The sequence below is a fragment of the Leopardus geoffroyi genome, chromosome D1 (genome assembly GCF_018350155.1).
Source record: "Leopardus geoffroyi isolate Oge1 chromosome D1, O.geoffroyi_Oge1_pat1.0, whole genome shotgun sequence".
Taxonomy (NCBI): domain Eukaryota; kingdom Metazoa; phylum Chordata; class Mammalia; order Carnivora; family Felidae; genus Leopardus; species Leopardus geoffroyi.
Window position 1 is genome coordinate 46,173,786 of NC_059329.1, and position 14,837 is coordinate 46,188,622.

The window sequence follows — 14,837 nt, forward strand, 5'->3', positions numbered from 1 at the left end:
CTTTCAAAGGTAAATTCCCTTTCAGTTTCTGCCTGCTTTTGGCCAACCTCCATTGCCTCAAAATGTATATTTTATACACTCTTAAGCTTTGTAACAATAATATAATCGTTTTAAAAAAATAACAGTTTTATTATTGTTATCTGAAGAAAGTTTAGTCCGTTCAACAAACTGTCACTAACAAAAGCCAGAAGTTTGTAAGACGATAAAGGTTCGGGGATATTGTGGGGCTGATGGGAAGTTAATGGACAGTGCAGAGGAGAGAAGAGGTAATTAAGTATAAGACTTTATAATATTCATTGGAACAGAAGGAATGAAGGAACTGTCTGCAGATGCAGAAGTTTGCAGGTTTGGTGGTGGGAGGTTGACAGATGTGCCATCCCGTGGCTTCATGTGACTGACATCAGAGGCGAGGTCACTAGGGGTGTTGGGGGAAGGTGAGGCTGTTTGTTGGAGGTTTGAGAACAGAGAAGTTTAAAATGGTCTTTGCAAAGAGTAGAAAGAGTGGATTTCGACTGAAGAAACACTGAAAGAACAAAGACCGGTCGGTTGTTGAGAGTCCACGGTGGGGGGGTGACAGTGACGGATTTGTGGAAGTGCCATTCAGTCCTGTGGTAAGACTTTCTCCTCCTGCCTTCGGCCGCCTGGGTGGAGGCGTACAGGGAGCAGAGAGGAGGTTTGTCCACAGTTGGGAGTTTTACAAGACTGCTGAGACTAAAGAATAGGGCCCAGGGTGTTGACAGCGTTGACTAGGGCATGATTTAAATAACAGATCCAAAATGTGAGTATCTCACGAAGCCATGAAGTACTGTTGGGAAGTCTTCTCTGAGTTCGCCAGGGCAGTGCGAATGGGGGAGGCTCTTCTCCCACAACTCCCCGGCCTCCTCACATTGGCAAAACAGTGAGTGCTTCATTAGCAAAAGGAGTCTTTTTGGGTGTATCGGACAAAAGGGAAAGAAGGAAGTGGCACGAACTATCCCATCTTCATACCCCGGTCCCAGGGCAAAAGACTCAGGTCCATATACAGAGGGCTGAACTTTAGAAGTTCTAAATCATGCTAATGAACTGTTATGTAAAATAATGTTCCACCTTCACCCCTGCCTTTACAGATACACCTTCATGCTGGTCTGGAAGGCCAAGTTTGAATTTAGAAGTCACAGGCTCTAGTGCTGCAGGGAAAAGTGTCTCACAGCTGGCAGCCCACCCCTCCTCCTCTCCCCAGCTCCATCCCCCACTGCCTGTGTCTGGATGCCACAACCCACACGTCCATGTTCCAGCCACAGCCCCAGGCATAGGGGTCTGCCCACGGTGGTGTGGTCTGTACTCAAAGGAGTACAGTGGGTACTCTGAGTGGACCTCAGAGAAGAGGTCGACACAGTTTCCTGAAGCAGCTTTGGGTCCCTCAGAGAATTCTGGGGTCCTGTGTGCCTGGTCTAGAGGGCAGAAGGGAGGGGAAGTCTCTGGAGAACACAGGCCTCAGGAGGGCACAGCACTTGGCCCCGTGGACTCCTTGCCTTGAGGAGTCCACTCCTCTCCTTGAGGAGAGGAGACATTGGAGGAAGGCCAGGGCAGGGCAGGCAATTTAGAGGTTGCCTTTGCCCAGGTCTGCGGGAAAAATTAAATGATGCAGTGATACACAGTATTGTGGTCTTTGTTCTGTTCCTAATCTGACTGGCTGGTTTCTCTGTGTGTACCTGTTTTGTTTTTCCTAGGGGGCTGTTTATCACCATTCATGACAAGGGCCACCTTGCAACAATGCTGAACTCTTGGCCAGAAGACAATATTAAGGTATGGTCCCATTTTCTTTGCTACTGTTCTGTTGTTGGGTGAGTCCTTTCAACCAGGACCAGAGGCATCCCCAGCTAGAAAATGAGCCACTGCAACACCAAAGGCTTTCCCAGGCCCAGAGCACAGGCCGGTGAGAGCCAAGCACAAGCGCACCATGGAGCAGAGGTTTACATTGACCCACAGCCATGTGAAATTGCCCTTATCATCATCATCATCAGTGGTAGTAGCAGTAGTAGTCTGAAGACATGTTCAGCATGTATTGAGTACCTACTAAATACACACTGCCAGTTTCCATGGTGGATTTGGGGAGAAATCAGAACTTCTCCGCTAGCTGACTTTTCACGAGGAAAATAAGACAGAGATACAAAAGACTAACAAGGAACCTGATCAGAGGTAAAGGAAGCACACAGAGAGAGCTGAGGGTTGAGGGCAGAGATTACTTCTAGCCTAAGGGGAATTTAGAAAGACTTCATGGGAGAAGTGACATTGGAGCAGGGCCCTGAATTGAGGGGTAGAGTTTGGCCACGTAGGCTTTGGAGAGAGGACACGGGATGAGGATATTCTTCAACAAGAGGAAAAGCTTATGATGAATGGTACCTTCATGCCTGGGTGTATGCAGTTAGTGGAGGTGGTCCGTATGGAGTGACAAAGTAAACCTGCTTCTTCCTGGAATATCAGTTTTACTGAAAAAAATCTAAGTGGAAAACATGTTTATATCATAAGCAGGATATAATACAGAATGCACGCTTTGTGTTGGTTTTAAAATGTAAGACATGAAGCTTTGTAGGAACTTGTTAGCTTCTGGCTACATGCCCAGATCTCCTCCTGCCATAGGGACTTCTGTGGAAGAGCACGGGGGGCTTTCACATTTAACATCATTGTTACTTTTGGGGCACCCAGGTGGCTCAGTCGGTTAAGCATCCCAACTCTTTGATTTCAGCTCAGGTCATGATCTCATGGTTCATGAGTTTGAGTCCCGCATCAGGCTATGCAGTGACAGCGTGAGGCCTGCTTAGGATTCTCTTTCCCTCTCTCTCTGCCCCTCCCCTGCTCGAGTTCTCTCCTCTCTCTCAAAATAAATAAATAAACATTAAAAAAAAAATCATGTCGCTTCTGCAGATGAAATATGTTCTGCATTTTTGCTTCACATCTGCTAGCTGCTTCATGAGGGTAGTTCTGGCCCACAAGCTGGGGAGGGGATGGAGCTGACTGAGCGCAGTGTAAATACCTCTCGGGGTGATGCCAGCACCACCCTGCTGGACTGGGAGGCTGAGGCACCCCAGCATTGCTTCCTCCCAGACCCTCCCTCCCTGTTCCTGCCAGTTCCCTGAACGACTCCCACCTCTCTGCACTAGGCACTGAGTACAGCTTCTTTCTGCACACTTCTCTTTGCATTCCACCCACTTCTGGCCCTCTCTGGGAGTGGTAGCATTCAGAACCAGAGCATGGAGGCCAGGACCTTGGCTCTTGGGGCCAGGCCGAGCCACAGCCAGGACCCTGGGACTTCAGTCCTGGCCACGGTGAAGAGCTCATTTCGTACCTCTCTGTCTGGGTGTGATTTTGCCCTGTGCTTCTCTTCCCCGCTTATCTGCTTAGACTCAGTTACATGCAGGCCTTGGCCCTGAGGGTTTTGGTCTCCATCCCAGAAGAAGCAAGTTCCTAGGGTGTGTCTAGTGAAGCTATAATAAAATCTGAACCATGTTAAGGGAAGCCAGCTCACTGGATGGGAAGTTAACTCCAGCCTGCCCTGTGCAGACGTGCTGCTGTCGTCAGCAGACAAATCTGTCTACCTTCCTAGGAGGTTCAGCCGTGGTGAAACCTTGTACATAGGAGGCATGCAGTAGATGCCTGCTGAGGTGAATGAACTCAGCGGACATGATGAGGGCCTTCTGTGTACCAGGCACAGTGCCGGGAGCAGAGAAATGGGGTCTCCACCAGCATGCACCGTGCCTTCGTGCAAGCTATGAGGAATTCAAAAGAATGACAAAAAGCCATCCCCTCTTAAACAGTAAGAAGAAGGTGCCCGTTCCCCCGGGCTGGCAGAGGCTTGGTGAGGGGCTCGTGGACTGGATTTCTGGTTCTCTTTGCTCCTTTGGTCAGGGCACAACTTAAAAAAATACTTGTTGACTTCAACAAACATAGTTTGAGGCCCTTCTAAGGACTGAGCGCTAACTACCAGAGAGTTGGAGACAGCAACTTTTGTGATTTTAGAGGAAGAGAAACGGAGCTTTAGGTCACCCCAGATGGGGTGGGACTGGAGCAGACCGCAGACAGAGACATCTGAAGCCTCTAGGGCAAGCAGAGGTTCCATGGGCAGATCTGGACTGGTGCATCTAATTTGGTTGCTTCCGTCTATCACATGGTAAACATCTATATGATTTCTCTGTAGTTTCTGGGATAAAGAAGGTATACAGGCCCAAACTCAAGGAGCTCAAAGTCTAGTTGGAGGGACTGACCCAGAAACAACTGCAGTATACTGTGTGCTGCTCAAGAGAGGAGCCCAGAGACAGAGGATCAAATGTGCTGACTGGCTGACCACTACCCCTGTAGTAGCTTAGAGCGGACAAGTGAATGGCTGGGGCCAGCTCCTCCCCTCCGTCCTTTCTGTCTGTCTCACTTGGGAGAAACCCCGAGATCAGTCCCTGGTAACTCTACAGAATAATCAGCTCTGGCTTTGTGGTCAGACATCTTGAATCTGCCCTTTACTTGCCGTATGTGTAGATAAGCTCTCTGATCTTTGTTTTCTTCTTGTGAGGACTAACCATAGAGTCTGTACAACACTGAAAGGCACTCAAATGGTTGTGGTCATTGCTGGAAGTAGAAGGGGAGGCTGTAGGGCAAAGCATGGCAGGGGAAAGATTGCAGAGGCCTTGAGAGCAGCCAAGGAAGAGGCTGTGTTACCTGCAGATCCCAGGCCACAAAGGGGCAGCCGGCCGATCTGGCCCCTGGATGTGTTTGATTTGGCCTTCAGTGATTTTTCAAATTTTTGAATTGGTAGGCAAGATTTTAAAATCGGGAGACTTCATTTGAGAAAGGAAACATAGAAACTTGGATTTCTGGCTTTCTCTAGAAAAACCAGGAGCCCATAGCTGGGCTAAATATTGGGTCCATAGTTTGTAAATAAGCCAGTTAGGACTGATCAGGCTGCCCCCCGCGCCCCCCCCCCCCGGCTTACCCCAGCCTCTGGCCTGCCCCACCAGTCTTTTCCTGGAGGATCATCCCCCACCCCGCCCCCGCCACTCCTAAGGCTGCCATTTAAAAGGTTCAGAATGTTCCAACTCCTAGTCTTTCTTGTTTGCTGGTGTGTTTTCTCCAGTTGCCTTAAAGAGGAGTGAGAGACACCTGGGTGTCTCAGTTGGTTGAGCATCCGACTTTGGTTCAGGTCATGATCTTGAGGTTTGTGAGTTTGAGCCCCATGTTGGGCTCTGTGCGACAGTGCAGAGCCTACCTCAGATCCTCTGTCCCCTTCTCTCTGCCCCTCCTTCACTCACGCATGCATGCACACTCTCTCTCTCTCTCTCTCTCTCTCTCAAAAATAAACATTTCATAAGACAAAAAAGAGGAGATGAAGGTCTCCCTCCCTAGGCAGGGAATACCCTTTCATGGTACTTGGGGGCTGGTGCAGATTCCCCATCATTACTTCCTTTGGTTCTGTCAGCCACTGTGATGAGAGTGGAGGAAGGAAGGTGTGCCATGAACACTCCAAGGTGGGTCCTTGAAGAATGGGTTGGGGTGTGTCATTCCTCAGGTGAGCAAGCTAAAGTGCTGTGACTTGCCCATGGTCAGCCATGAAAGGTGTTGGATGCCCACAGAGCCCTGAAGCTGAGCCTCCTCTCCCCCAGCTGCTGAGCCCAGGAGGTGGTTTTCCAAGGCACAGGTATCTTTAGACCCTGATGCTGTTGGCCTCTTGGCTGGAGGGGAGGCGTGGTCCAGAGGAACTCGGAAGATAAAGGATGACTTTCCTTGGTTTCCCAGCCAGAAAGCAGGACTGCAGACAGGTACAGGAGAAGTAGGCTGGGAGGGAAGTGAGGCCAAAGCCCAGGGCTGCGGAGGCCATGAAGTTTTGTGGGCCCCTCTTGTTCAGGGAGGAGGGGACGGGCCAGGCTGCCCAGAGCTGTCCAGCGTAAATCACAAAGAGGAGTGAGAACTGCTTTTCTGACTCTTTCCCACAGTGGCCACTGCCTTGAGCCTGAGGAAGGCTCGGCTGAGAACAGCCCTCCTCCCCACAGCTTTCCCAAGCTCCTAAATCTCTCCCTCATCCCAATCCCAGCAGCTTCCGGGGGGAGGTGCTTAGAGGTGGCTGGGCACAGGAGCAGCCCCTTCCACGTGGGCAGGCAAACTTATGAGGTGCTGGCACCAAGTGCCCGCCTGTAATGCACAGGCCCACTCCCTCCTCAATGTCAGAAGGTGGGTTTCCTGGGAAACATTCTCTGAGACGGATATCAGCATATCAGGGAGTGCTCTTGGGATCAACACCTCTAGAAGGGAAGGAAGCAGGAGAAAGCCCAGAGAGAGGCTGAGCTGGGTGAGGTCTCAAGGAAGACTCAGCTGAGCCCATGAGGAGCCTCTGTAGCTGGGGTCGTCCTTCAAAGTCAAACCAACTTGGGGCAGAGGAGCCAGGCCTTTGTAGCCCTGCATCCACCAGTCATTGGTTGTGGACTGCTACCCTTTGGAACAGGGTGTGACTTTGGGCAAGGTGGCTCTCTTCAGTCAAGGAAATTCTCAAAGCGGGCTGACAGCTGAGGGTACGGCTAAGGGAATCACTCCTTCAGTCCTGAAAGGGAGATGTGGGCAGCTCATCCCCATATCCACCTCACACAGCTCTGCCAAGTGCTTTATGTAGATGACCGCATCTACTTCTCCTCATGACTTGTAAGTGGTAGGGATTATTATTATCCCTATGGTAGAGACAAGGAAGCTGAGAGGTTAGGTTGTTTGTGAAGGGTGGAACCAAGAATTGAAACTGCAGACTGTGCATCATTTATGTTGCGGATAGTAGGTGGCGAGGGGGGAGGAGGAGGAGGAGGAGGAGGAAGAGGAGAAAAGGAAGGACGAGAGAGAAGGAGGAAGGAGAGGGATGCATACACAGGGCTGTGGGCAGCCCATGACATAGCTACAAGTCCAGGGAAAGCAGGGCTACAGCAAGCAAGGAGTCATGACCCTCAGGTCAGTCTGAGGTCGGCCCCATTGGGTCCACCTACACTAAGGGACATGGACGATAAGTCAGAAAATGCTGTATGTCCAAGCTACGTGGACAGAGGAAGAATGTGGCCCACCCTCCCCCTAGTCATCTAAAGTAAGAAGAATTAGGAGTTGCACATGCCATCCAAACAAGGAAACTGTGATCCTGTAGTTCACATAGTTATTGCTGGACTCTAAAACTCCACAGTGCTACTCAGATTTGTTCTCAGCCTTTTGACCTCTACTGCACTAGTGGCCCTTGGCATCAGCTCCATTGATGTCATGAAAAATAGGATCCAGTATCTCCTCTCCCAACTCATTCATTCACACAAAAGGTCTGAATTAGCCCTTTGGAGATCTTTTTCTTTCTATGTTAGATCTGTCACATTGGCCACTGTTTATTCAGTTCATATCACACTGCAGGCACCAAGCACAGTGCTGAAGAATCAAAGATGACAAGTCCCATTATTTGCCCTCAAGACAAGCTAGAGGAGGGAGTGATGACTTCTGGAAGGGGAGAACATCATAGAGGAAGGTGACATGTGTACAGCTCCTTAGAGCACACAAGGATGGTAGGATGTGGATCAGGGAGATCATAGGGATTGAGGGGGTAAAATGGCATGTAGTCAGGAAAGTACAAACCTTATACAAGGTTAGAATTACTCTATTTGGATAAAGAAGAAATTCAAAGAGTAGATTGGACCTGGACCATGGAAGGCCTTAAATGCCAGTCAAAGATGTTTGAGCTTTGTTTTACAGGCATAGAGAGCCCCTGGAGGTTTAGGGTAAGAAAGTGACAAATCTGGGTGTGCTTTGGAGACCTGCAGTGGAGCGGGGGGGAATCCCAAGAGTGGAGAGACCAGTCAGGAGACCACTGCAGTGGTTGATGAGATGGATGGGCTGACCTAAGGCAAGTGGCAATGAAAGTGAAGTTCATGGAACAAATGGAAAAACAAGGAGCAAATCAAATCAGCAGAACTTGGTAACCAATTGGCTGTGGCTGAAGGAGACAAGACAGTTTTGAGCTTGGGAGATAAAGGTAACAAAGGGCAAGAAGGCAGCAGAAGTGAAAGGTTTAGAAGAGTAAAAGGGAAAAGCAGAGTCATTTGGTTAGGGACTCAAGAATTTGGGAGGACTATTGGACATCCAAGTGGCAATGTCCAACAGATAGCGAGCTATACATGGGCATTAAGAATGACACTTTTTGGGATAAGCACTAGGTGTCCTACGTAAGAGATGAATCACTGGGTTCTACTTCTGAAGCCAGGACTACACTGTATGTTAGCTAACTTGAATTAAAAAAAATAAAAAATGACAGCAGAAACCACAAGTTTTGCATGGCTGACTTTCTCAGCCATTAGCCACTGCATCTCTGCTTGGTTTCCATTTCAATCACTCATTTAACAGATAGTTACTGAATGGCCTTTCTGTGATAATGCTGAACTAGAAAGAAAGAAAACAATTAAAAATTTAATATGGGATCTTTGCCCCAAATAATAACTACCATGGTAATCATAAGAGAAGCAACCATTTATTGATCACTTACCCAATGCACCTGGTGAAAATGAAACTGTTATTTCATTTCATTTTTACAACAATCTGATGAATGAGGTATGATTATTCCTATTTTATGGAAAATTAAAACTCAGAAAAATTATCTGTTTACCCAAGTTTACATATGGTACATTATCAAGAAGCCTAGATTTAAATACTGGTTATCAGACTCCAGAACCCCTGCCATTAACCTTTAGGTTGTTTGGTGAGATAAAATGTGCATTTTTTAAAATGTTAAAGTAGCACCCTATGCAAGGATTGGCAAGCAGTAGGTGCTTAATCAATGTTTGTGGAAGGCAGGCAGACAGACAAGGAGGGCGAGCAGGCTACCTGTGCAGTAGCTATAAGAAGTGCTAGGAGAAATCACATTAGATTGTCGTGGGCAGCGTTTGCATGCTGGAAAAAGAGAAGGAGCATAGGGGCTGAGAGGGAGGAGATCATAGGTGAGTTCAGAACATGTCTGGGAGGAATGAGGAGGCCAGTCTGGCTGGAGGAGGAGCTTGTGTGCAGATGCGTAGCAGGAGATAAGTCAGAACATATATTGGGTTCAGATCATTAAAGAGTTAAACGTTTTGGACTCTATTCTTTGGACTGTTAGAAGCCACTAAAGGTCTTTGAACCTAGGAATGGCATAATGAAAATGGGCTTCTGATACAGTGAATCTGGCATTGGTTGGGAGGGGAGATTGGAAGGAAGATGAGTGTGGCTTGAAGCTGATGCAGTAACCCAGCCATTCTCACAGTGGGGTTGAGAGTGGGTGACAAATGGAGCGACACATGCCCTCAGAGGTGGTGGGCATGCAGTGGAGTGCCCTTGAACATTTCAGGAGCCCCATCGCCATTGAAAGACCCCAGAGTTGTAGGGATAACACCCTGGAGTAGTCACTGACTTCCTCTAACTCACTGCCCCTCAACGGAGAGAAATTCTGAGACAGTGGGAATCAGGATAAGGAAGCTTGGATTAGGAGAGATGGGAGATTTCCAAAGTGTGGGCACTCTTCATACGAAGGCACAGGCTTCACCAGGGAGAGCTGCAAGGGGGAGGTCAGAGGCGGGCTGTGGGGAGGGTGGCAAAGAGGCAGGGCAGAACTTTACCAAGAACACATGTGCTTTAATGGTGCTTCTGCCAACTGAAATGTGGTAGAAGGAGCCCTGAACCAGGAACCCAAACCCTAATTAGGATCCTGCCCTGCCACATGCACAAAGTGACTTTAGTAAGTCATCTAAACTTCCCTAAGATACCCAATGTGCAAACATCCAGTCCAGTGCCTGGCATCTGGCTGATACGTAACAAATACATATCAAACATGAAGGTGTCAGAGCTTCTGTTTACTCACCTGTGAAATGGGCTAACAGTCTCAGACTCACCTACCTGCCAGGGCTGTGAAGAGAATCAGGTGACATGTGGGTTGAGAACATTCTCCATAGAGGCAGTAGAGCAGTCTGGGGGGAATATCATAATCTTCATGGATCTCTTGTACCACAACCCTGTGAGTCCCCTTTTCAGAAGAGGAAGAGTGTTTTTAAGAATCCCTATCCCTGGGGCACCTGGGTGGCTCACTCAGTTGAACTTCTGACTCTTGATTTTGGCTCAGGTCACAATCCCAGGGTCGTGGGATTGAGCCCCATGTCGGCCTCCATGCTGAGGGTGCAGCTTCCTTGGGATTCTCTGTCTCTGTGCCTCTCTTTCTCTTTAAAAAAAAAAAAAAAAAAGAATCCCTACACCTGTTTCTACCAAAAGGCAGCACCAGCCCGTGTGCATGCTCACACTTAAGAGAGCTAGAGAAACAGAAATGATAAGTTGTCATGGACCCCTTGGGTACCAGATCATAAACTCTTCCAGGGCAAGAATGGGTCTTCATCTCTTGATCCCCAGGGCTGGAGTTGTACCTGCATGGAGTGAACTGAGCCCTGTGGTGCCCATGAGCACCATGTTTGGGGCACCGGGACCTCCATAGCTCAGAGCTGGTCCTAAGCCCTGGCCAAAGCCAGGCTCCAGAGGAGGGATGGGTGGCCTCATAAACTTAACTCATTTCAAGACAGAGGAGCGATAGCAGGTGGAGGTGACCTATAGACAACTTCATTGTCACCCTGAGAGGATCCCTGTGGCTTTCACAGTCTGACTCCTGCCTGGCATTCTGTTCTGTGCTTTCATAGGACCGGCATCTCCTTGTTCCCCACACATAGCCCACCCCCTCCCCATCTCTATCCTGGATCCTGATTTCCTCTTGTATCGAGCGCCTTCCTCCCCAGCTGCACCCCCTGCAGACAGTCTTCTCCTGTGTCAGGTGTGGCACATGTGTCCCCTCACCCATGAAGGGTTCCCCTACAGAAAGTGACTCTCCCTTCTCTGTCTCTGCTGCCCTCACGCTGTTTATGCTGTACCCACTTTCCTTCCAGACTCGTTAATTATAAATACGTATATTTCATCTCTTGTTTTGCCCCTTAGTTCTTGAAGGCCTGAGTCCATACATACTTGTTATTACAAAAGCACAAACTGACGCTCCTTCCCCCAGGACCTGGCATAGTGTCTGCGAAGTGGGTGTTGTGTAAATATGTGCTAAAGGAATGAATAAGTGAATATCTATCATAATCAAAATAATTTCAGTTACCATCAGCTTCATCGGCATCTGTTAGTTAACAGCAAGGAAGTCCCGAACGAGCACCGTGTCTGGCACCTAGGTTGCCTTCAGTGAATATTTCCCAGAACACGAATCCCAGTACATGTCTAGAATCCTCCTGGTTTCGTGTGGAGTAGTGACCCCAGCAGCTGTCATAGGAGCCCTGCCCTGTGCAGGGTGGGTTTATTACACCCTAGGAGCAGGTCTGAGAGACTTCATTGGCCTCTATACCGGGGGCTGGTGGCAGTGGCATGAACAACTGTTTTTCATTGTCTCTGTTCATTATGCCCTTCCTTCCCTGCCCCCAGATCCCAAGCTGAGAATATCTGCTTAGTTTCTTTGAGGGGGAGCAACTAGATGTGGTTTCCCTCCAGCTGTTTCTTCAGTCCCCGCCCCAAACCTCAGAGCAGGGCAAGGTGTTAGCTCAGTGGGTTTCTCACCAGCCTGCCAGGAAGGGGAGGGCACGGGAAGAAGAAAGCCTACCTGCAGCTGAATGAATCCCTTGGCCTTTCCACAGACAGGCGGTTTTGTTCCGCAGCAGAGGAGGTGGGCGTCCATTTGACAGGCCTGACGTGCGCAAGGGTTGATAAGATGAGCACTTTGTCATGAGAGGTGCTTCCCGATTGTTTTGTTTCCAGGCCGTGGTGGTAACTGATGGGGAGCGCATCCTGGGCCTAGGCGATCTGGGCTGCTACGGCATGGGCATCCCCGTGGGCAAGCTGGCCCTGTACACAGCGTGCGGAGGGGTCAGCCCACAGCAGTGCCTCCCAGTCCTGCTGGACGTCGGCACCAACAATGAGGTAACACGCCACTCTGAACTGGAGCCCTGGGGCCAGAAGGTGGCAGCTGGGGTGGGGTGGGGGGTGCCTTTGAGGGGCAGGGTCCACGGGGACCGCCCTGGGAAGTGGTGTTTGTGCGTGTCTGCAGCCTCCACTCTGGCTCTCTCTGTCAGGGAAGACAAAAAATTACTCAAGAATTCCTTCTTAGTGACCCTCATCTCTGAGTTTAAAAATCAGTGCAAATTCATCTTTTAAAAATTGGAAAAAATTAGGGTGCCTGGGTGGCTCAGTTGAGCGTCTGACTTCGGCTCAGGTCATGATCTCGCAACTCAGGAGTTCGAGCCCCCCATCAGGCTCACTGCTGTCAGCCTGTCAGCGCTGAGCCCACTTTGAATCCTCTGTCCCCTTCTCTCTGCCCCTCCCTTGCTTGCGCTCTTCAAAAAATAAATAAGTATTTTAAAAAATTGGAAAAAATTTGAGAAAACCAGAAGTGTTAAATATAAAATAAAATATCAGTCACACAACCAGTACTAATCATGGTTTATGTTTTGGTGTATTTCCTTCCAGGCTTTTCCCCACCAAAGCATTTATAAAAACAAAATTGGGTTTATATTAAATTTTGCATCAGAAACCTTCCACAGATGGTCACCCAGGTTGCTTCTAGTTTTTTTGCAAATATAAATTTACTCTGAGCCCATTTTTGCAGATCAGTCTTTGTTTCCAGGTGTGATTATATAGTTAGGATAATTTCCTAGAAATGGAAATATTGAGGCAAGGGGAGTGGTGATTTTTTAGATTCTTGATTCATACTGTCAAAAACGTTATACTTACTTGGATTGTGCAGTGATCTTTCTCAAGATACTTGCCATGAGTCTTTGCATGGCCTTCCTCCTCCCTGTACACTGTACATCCCCATTGCTTTTTTATTTTTTAATGTTTACTTACTTATTTCGAGAGAGGGAGGGAGGGAGGGACAGAGAAAGAGAATCCCAAGCAGGCTCTGTGCTCAGTGTAGAGCCCTATATAGGGCTTGATCCCATGACCTGAGCCAACATCAAGAGTCAGATACTTAACCAACTGAGCCACTCAGGCATCCCTACCCCCATTTCTAAACATGAATGAGCACTTGTACCTCCTAGCAAGGAATGATGCTTATTTGGGCTTCATCCACAGATGGAATCAAAGGAGAGGACAGCTAGGCAGACCTTGCTAAGAGTTGGGAAATCGTGGGGCATGGGAGGTGAAGGAGGACAAGGGAAGTGGGAAGCAAGGACCCTGGTCCTGCATCACTGACAGCCAGGTAAGTCCCTGCACCCATTCTGGTACAATGAGGAACTGAACCAGAAGGTTTTTGAGTGTTCTACCTCTAAAGCTCTTCTCCACATGCCTCCCCTCCAGCCTCGGAGACAGGAGGCAGGTGGAGACACAAGCCTTAGAGTTGCTCCATAAGACCAGTCTTCAAGGTCTGCTCTATGCTGTGTGTGGTTCTCTTTCCTAGACCAGGTGCCTGGGTTTTGCTGAAATTGTCCTTTGGTCTCAACATGCATGGAATCATGCAGGCATGGATGAGTGTAGCGAACTTTAAAAAAAAAAAATTATTAGTTTTCTTTATTTTTGAGAGGGAGAAAGAGACAGAGTGCATGTGGGGGAGGGGCAGAGAGAGAGGGAAACACAGAATCGGAAGTAGGCTCCAGGCTCTGAGCTCTGAGCTGTCTGCAGAGAGCCCGGTGTGGGGCCTGAACCCACAAACCACGAGATCATGACCTGAGCCCAAGTCGGACGCTCAACCAACCGAGCCACCCAGGTGCCCCAAGTGTAGCAAAGTTTTAATTGTTCTTCCCATCCAGTACTTCTGCTGTGTTCCCACTGGATTTAAATTTTTTTAATGTTTATTTTTTGAGGGAGAGAGACACAGAACACGAGCAGGGGAGGGGCAGAGAGAGAGGGAGACACAGAATCCGAAACAGGCTCCAGGCTCTGGGCTGTCAGTGCAGAGCCCGACGTGGGGCTCAAACACACAGACCACAAGATCATGACCTGAGCTGAAGTCAGACGTTTAAACTGACTGAACCACCCAGATGCCACTCCAACTGGGTTTGAGATCTTTACTCACTGTCTCCTAAGAACCCGCTCCAAGCAGCATTGAGTCTGATCCTAAGACCTCTGTATCCCCTGGAAGGGTGTCAGTCGCCTGTAGCACATGCATAAGGTCCTGTGTCATTAAAGGTCCAACACCCTTGCAATGATGTGCTAAAATCTAGAGCCCCAGCTTGTAATAAACCCACCAGAAGAGATGGCAGGAAACTATGAGTAAATCATGGCCAGGCAGCTTTTCACAGACCACCCTGTTTAAGCTTGACAACCCAGAGAAATTAATTTGCCCACAAAGATCTGCTAGGAGTGACAAGGCAGGGATCCTAATCTGTATCTGCCCTCCTCTTCCCATACCACAGCTGCCTGCCTGGCTTCCTGCTGCTTTGTAAGCAAAGGTCATTTCTTGATTTTTAGAATTTTTATTACTAAGGTCACTTGAACACATTATTCAAAATCTTAAAACAGAAATGACATTTCTCCCACAATGCTACATCTATGTTTCTTTCCAGTATCTGTCTATGCATAAACATAGATGGAGTAATGTGCCTATAATTTTGTTCTGATTTTTTCAATGAATGGTATTTCATGAACACTCTCTCTCTACTTACTTAGCAAGAGTTTATTGAATGTTGAGTAGGTGTCAGGCACTGGCTAGGCATGAGGAAGATAAATGAGAGCCAGGCGTGGGTGGAATATTCTACTTGTCAGTGTTTCAATACTGCCACCTAATTGATCATTTTAATGGCTCATGTGTTACATCTCCACCAAGTGTCTGCTTCTCCCCCTGAGGCTTTAGGACTCTGAATCACTTCTCCCTCTGGGTG

General features: G+C 48.5%; 1 protein-coding gene across 3 annotated transcripts in view; it reads left to right on the forward strand.

Annotated features, from left to right (window-relative positions):
* The window catches only part of ME3 (malic enzyme 3), a 184,626-nt gene that overhangs the window by 117,235 nt on the left and 52,554 nt on the right, over positions 1-14,837 (forward strand). For 2 of the 3 annotated variants that reach the window (XM_045483694.1, XM_045483695.1), the window contains exons 5-6: positions 1,710-1,785; positions 11,779-11,940. In XM_045483694.1, the coding sequence (XP_045339650.1) occupies positions 1,710-1,785; positions 11,779-11,940 (238 nt within the window). The remainder of the gene's footprint in view (positions 1-1,709; positions 1,786-11,778; positions 11,941-14,837) is intronic. The other variant, XM_045483696.1, reaches the window with a different exon arrangement.